Here is a 5113-nt window from a genome sequence, read left to right as displayed (position 1 = left end):
TAGTTTGAATATTATATTCCAAATTAGAATATTGCAGTATATTTTATTCGAATATTGTATTCCAAATTAGAATATTGTGGTATGTTTGGTTTGAATATTGTAGTTGTTACAGGTATATTCCGTTTGGATATTGTATTTCAAATTAGAATAATGTGATAAATTAGATTTGGATTGTATTCTAAAATAGAATATTATGATACGTTTTAGAATATAAGGAGGTATAACATGTAATATTTTTGGGATATTTGATGTAATTTTAAAATTTAGGTATATCATGAAAGTGAGTTTTATAAATGGTTATATGAGTTAACTTCCCCCAAAAAACCCTCTTCAATTGGGCGGTAAACCACTAAACCCTTCATTTCATATAATTGCCACAACAGAGCTAAAACCCTTGGCCGTTTCTGCTTCTGTTCGTCAGCTTCTCCGGAGCTCTTCAGCCGTCGTGCTTCGCGGCACATTCAATGGTGAAACGTCATCGCGAAGAAACCGATTCCAATGGAGCGCTGGCAGTTGAACCTGCGACGTCGTACAGCACGGTTTTCATAGATACCAACTTTGATACTCACTTGGCTTTAATTGTCTCCGACTCTGATTCTGTCTTCGATCTCAAAAGTAATTTTCCCCTTTTCTCAATTATATATAGTACGTATTTTTAAATTTTTTACTGGCTGCTGTTTTATACATTTTCATCCCTGGATGCTCTGTTAGTAAAATTACTTTAACTCATTATTATTAAAAAAAATGTCGAGACATTGGGTGCATTTGCACTCACTGCTTGTATGTTGGGTATGTCAAAAAGGTAAAAATTGTTGGTTAATTTTGTATTAGTTTAAGTTCTATGCACTGAATGTGTAAAAATATTAACACAATTGGTCAGTTATTAGGTAATCACAAGTTAATCTCTTGATAATATTAATTGTTAATCTTGTAAGAATGGTAACTGACTTGTTATCACATGTTAAATTTGGTGTTAATTTTTTAAAAAAAATTGTCGGTGTATGCAACTTAAATCCATTTTGTATCCCGAGTATAAATTTCGCATTGTTGGTACTAATTTGCTTATAAGTGATTTTAGATTCTCAATCACCGAATGATTAAGTTACAAAAGAGTTGAGTTGCCTGATGCGACGTGTTTGTGTTAAGCAGAAAAGGTTGTGTTTGAACATTTAAGGTGCTTTCCTGAGATGAAAGAATTGAAGATTTCTTCAGTGAAGGTCTGTTGCTAATCCTCCAACTCACTGTTTTTTTTGTCTATCTTTATATATCTATATATTCTTGTAAAACCATGACGATCGACGCCTTTTGTTATTCCTAAAAAGGTGAAACGGAGAGGACATTACTATCACCTGTCCGATACTATGTTTGTCAGAAGTGTTTTTGAGGGTATAAATAATGGCTGGTTCCTTTCTGTTGATGCTTCTAGCTGTGACCAAGGGTTACTTTGCATCACATATGCGCAAACTGAGGCTGACAGTCATTCGTTCAATGAAATGGCTAAAGAGAAGGGTTTTGATACTAATGAACCTCACATAGCTCATGGAAACTTGGCATCAGCCTCCATCGTGAAACAGAAGAAAGTTGCGAAGGTCATTGGTGAATTCAAGACTATGGATGAATTGCAGCAACTTTATCTCGGAGCTGGTCCTGTGGCTAAGAAGCGTCGCATAGAAGGTGTAGTCACAGATACCCACACTTCAAAGCATGGCATAGATAATGATGATTCTGAATTTAAGATTGTTGGAAATGATAGTAATGAAGGAGAACGAGAGCATATAACCAGTGCTGAACCCAGTAATAAGATGTCAAAATTTGGAAAGAAGAAATGTAGGATGGGTGGGGCGAGTGCTGAAATCTCTAGTGTGCAGGACGCACAATGTGGGAATAGGAACAATGATGCACTTGACGAAACATCGCAGTGTGGGACTATTGCGAATAAAGTGAAAAAACCGGATAGCTGTCAGGGTTCCACCGGGTTTAATCATAGGGATGTTGCAATTCCGGAGAACTCCACAGAACATAGACCAATAATAAAGGCGGCTTTAGCAGAAGCGTTAGAGGACCAATCTTTGAGAACTAATACTGCCCATCAGAAAAGGAAAAAGAAGAAGGTAAAGGACTCATCCACGTGCCATGATGGAGTTGAAATGAAGATCTTTGACAAGTTAACTGATGTTGACACTACTATTCAATCTGGACTGAAAGAAACGGTATGCATTCGCAGAAAAGAGCAAGATTGTCTGATTTAAACGTTCACTTTTACAATAGAACAAGTGTAAACAGGTCTCAATGCTTATCAAAAGTGTTACTTTTGAATGATATTTGTAAGCTAGACCATATTTTCTTGACCAAAAGCATGAAAGGTGATCCAAGTCAAAAAAACGACTCAGTAGAGAGACTTGCTACTAATTCAAATGCAAAGTCATGCTCCTCAAATGATAAAATTTACTGCAGTATCACCTTATGCGTTAAATGACCACTAGCTGGAAATTCAGAAACTATTATTTTAAGACTTAGAATATATAGTACATTGAACCAAAAATATCACAATACTGTCCAGATAGCAATAGCTTCTCATTCCATCTTGGTAACAAGTTGGATTTATAATGTCCATGACACATTATTTTGTGCATTCCTGCTCTTTATGCCCCTTCTAATTGTTAAATTCAGTTCTTTTCCTTCGATAAATAGATCTACCTACAAATTTTTAGATTCTGTGTACTGCACTTTTGACCATTTATCTTATAATTAACTATCTAATATTTTATGGTTGCGGTATATTATTCTATTAGCTTCTTATATTTTGCTTCATTTTATATATGTAAGTGTTAACGTATCTTTTTCCCCTTTTAGGTATGAGAATGATCAAAGGTGCCCTAAAAATTTTAGGTGAAGCAATATGTTTTGTTGTTACAGGAGAGGACATGTCACTTTTGCTGGAGTTTCTAGTCCATACAAAATACCAGAAGCATTGCTCACCGATGTGCATTGTAGGCAACGTGGAGGTGATTTTTTGAAGTGTACATGTTTTGGGGTCTAGTGATGAGCATCCTCCACTTCCAACCAAGAGGTTGTGAGTTCGAGTCACCCCAAGAGCAAGGTGGGCGTTCTTGAAGGGAGGAAGCTGAGGGTCTATCAGAAACAGCCTCTCTACCCCAGGGTATGGGTAAGGTCTGCGTACACACTATTCTTCTCAGACTAATGATTATATTGGGTTGTTGTTATTGTACATGTTTTGGTGTCTTAAAAGTACCCACTTGAGATCTCCAATGTACTTTTGTATTTATTGTACATACAAGTCTTTTGGTTATGGTTATCTAATTCGATCTGCAACAAATGAATTTTTTTCATTTTTCTTTTTGCTACCATGTGATCAGGAGGTTACGGGTGTTAAAGCAGTCTCTTGCAGAAATGCAGGGTAAGATTACGTACAATAGACCCTTGTGGTCCGACCCTTCCCCGCCCCGAGCATAGCGGGAGCTTAATGCACCGAACTGTCCTTTTTGTATTGTTCGTAAAAAGTATTAAGGATAAACTAATAGGAATTACTACCTAAACAAAGATATCTTGGGTGTTTATAAATGAAAGCTGATCCAAGTCGAAAAACAGCTCAACATACAAACGCCAGCTTCGTTCAAAAACTTGGTACTAATTCGGATGCCGAGTCGTGCTCCTTAAAGGATTAAAACATGTCATTTTTGCTTAAGTTTCTGGCTCATATGAAATATCAGAAGCATTGTTGACCCATGTGCATTGTGGACAATGTAGAGGTGACTTTTGGTTATGGTTACTTTATACGATCAAAATTGAGTATGCCCTTTATGTGATTAATCTAGGTTGGAACATGATGGACCGATTGTCGTCATTATAATATCGAGCTATGATGAGAAGTTGAGTTATCGAGCTCGAGATCCAGTGACCGATCGATATCGGTCTCGAGATCCAAGCATCGATCAATATCGAGCTCAAGACCCAAAAACTAATCAATATCGAGCTCGAGATCCCGAGACTAATCAATATCGAGCCCGAGACTCAGAGATCGACCCATACCGAGACCGACCAAGATCGAGTCGAGGGACAAAAGAGCCGTTATAGCCGCACTTAGGGAGAGAATCTTGGCGGAAATCAAAGAAAAGCTAAATTAATTAATCTATCATGGGATCTCCACTATGTATTTTTAATTATATCCAAAATGTGATTCCTTCACTATATTAAGAGTGATTATCATTTGTAAGAGGCAGATTGATGGACACACACACACATTTCATTCTAATATATACAGAAAATAGAGCTAATACTATCTCCCCTTTGGTTTATGGCATTTTTGATGATATTGTTTCTTCTATTTATCGTTCTTCACCCAATTCGGAGGTGATTAAAATTGAAGGCTTGAGCTAACTAGTTCATCCGGTTTGCATTCATCTCTTTTGTAATTAATTTCAGCATTCATTTATTTATCTTTCCCAATTTGTACCAATTTATACCACGTATCCTTAGAACTGCGTATAAATTTAATTTTTTCCGTTTTTTGGGTAAACAGTTTGGCGCCCACCGTGGGGCTAAGGATAACAATGGTTATTTGGTACGAATCTATGTGAAATACACTATTTTACACTTGCTCTTGGAAGTACCTTTGATTTCAGGTTTAAAACGACGAACTCTCAATTAATGGCCCTACCTACCGATAACGAAGGTGGCCTTCAAGATGAAAATAACAACCTGACGCCCGGGGATGAAAGGCCACTCGTCGACCCCGTTGGAAATCGAGCCGTATATCCAATTGACGTTAATTCATATGTGGCCATTGAGGCGAACCAACGTTCTGACCCCGAAAACAACATTCATGGTGGAACTCGATCTGCAGTTTGAAATACACAAAATGCTGGAGAAGACGGGATCAGTCTGCGTATGATTTTCGAAATGTTACAAGCTCAACAAGTAACGATAGCTCAGTTGCAAAGCCAAACCCATGCACCGAGCAGGCTCGAGCCCGGTCTACCCCAAGAAGTCACCCGCAAAACGAGGCCAGCTGTAGTAAGGTCGAATGAACAAGAATCGGGTACTAATCCCGAAATTATTAAGATGCTTGAGGAACTGACAAAACGAATAAAGT

At 37.6% G+C, this 5113-nt stretch overlaps 1 protein-coding gene across 2 annotated transcripts; it reads left to right on the top strand.

Moving 5' to 3' along the window:
* Positions 1 to 334: 334 nt before the first annotated feature.
* On the top strand, positions 335 to 3316 carry LOC142161629 (uncharacterized). Of its 2 annotated transcripts, XM_075233732.1 has the most exons (4): positions 335 to 615; positions 1150 to 1217; positions 1323 to 2210; positions 2854 to 3316. In XM_075233732.1, exons 1-4 carry the CDS (start codon positions 465 to 467, stop codon positions 2857 to 2859), a joined length of 1113 nt encoding a protein of 370 aa, XP_075089833.1. In that variant the 5' UTR covers positions 335 to 464; the 3' UTR covers positions 2860 to 3316. The 2 variants fall into 2 exon arrangements, with proteins under 2 accessions (XP_075089833.1, XP_075089832.1); XM_075233731.1 differs by lacking the exon at positions 2854 to 3316 and having other exon boundaries at positions 1323 to 2319.
* Positions 3317 to 5113: the final 1797 nt, after the last annotated feature.

Source organism: Nicotiana tabacum, chromosome 17 (assembly GCF_000715075.1).
Source record: "Nicotiana tabacum cultivar K326 chromosome 17, ASM71507v2, whole genome shotgun sequence".
NCBI classification, from domain to species: Eukaryota; Viridiplantae; Streptophyta; class Magnoliopsida; order Solanales; family Solanaceae; genus Nicotiana; species Nicotiana tabacum.
This window is presented reverse-complemented; position numbering and strand designations above follow the sequence as displayed.

What these genes read in the sequence shown, in the direction of transcription:
- LOC142161629 (XM_075233731.1), top strand. Translation starts at nt 465, where the DNA reads ATGGTGAAACGTCATCGCGAAGAAACCGATTCCAATGGAGCGCTGGCA. An exon ending in TTCTGTCTTCGATCTCAAAA is followed by an intron (nt 616 to 1,149) that starts GTAATTTTCCCC and finishes TGTGTTAAGCAG; the next exon opens with AAAAGGTTGTGTTTGAACAT. An exon ending in TGAAGATTTCTTCAGTGAAG is followed by an intron (nt 1,218 to 1,322) that starts GTCTGTTGCTAA and finishes ATTCCTAAAAAG; the next exon opens with GTGAAACGGAGAGGACATTA.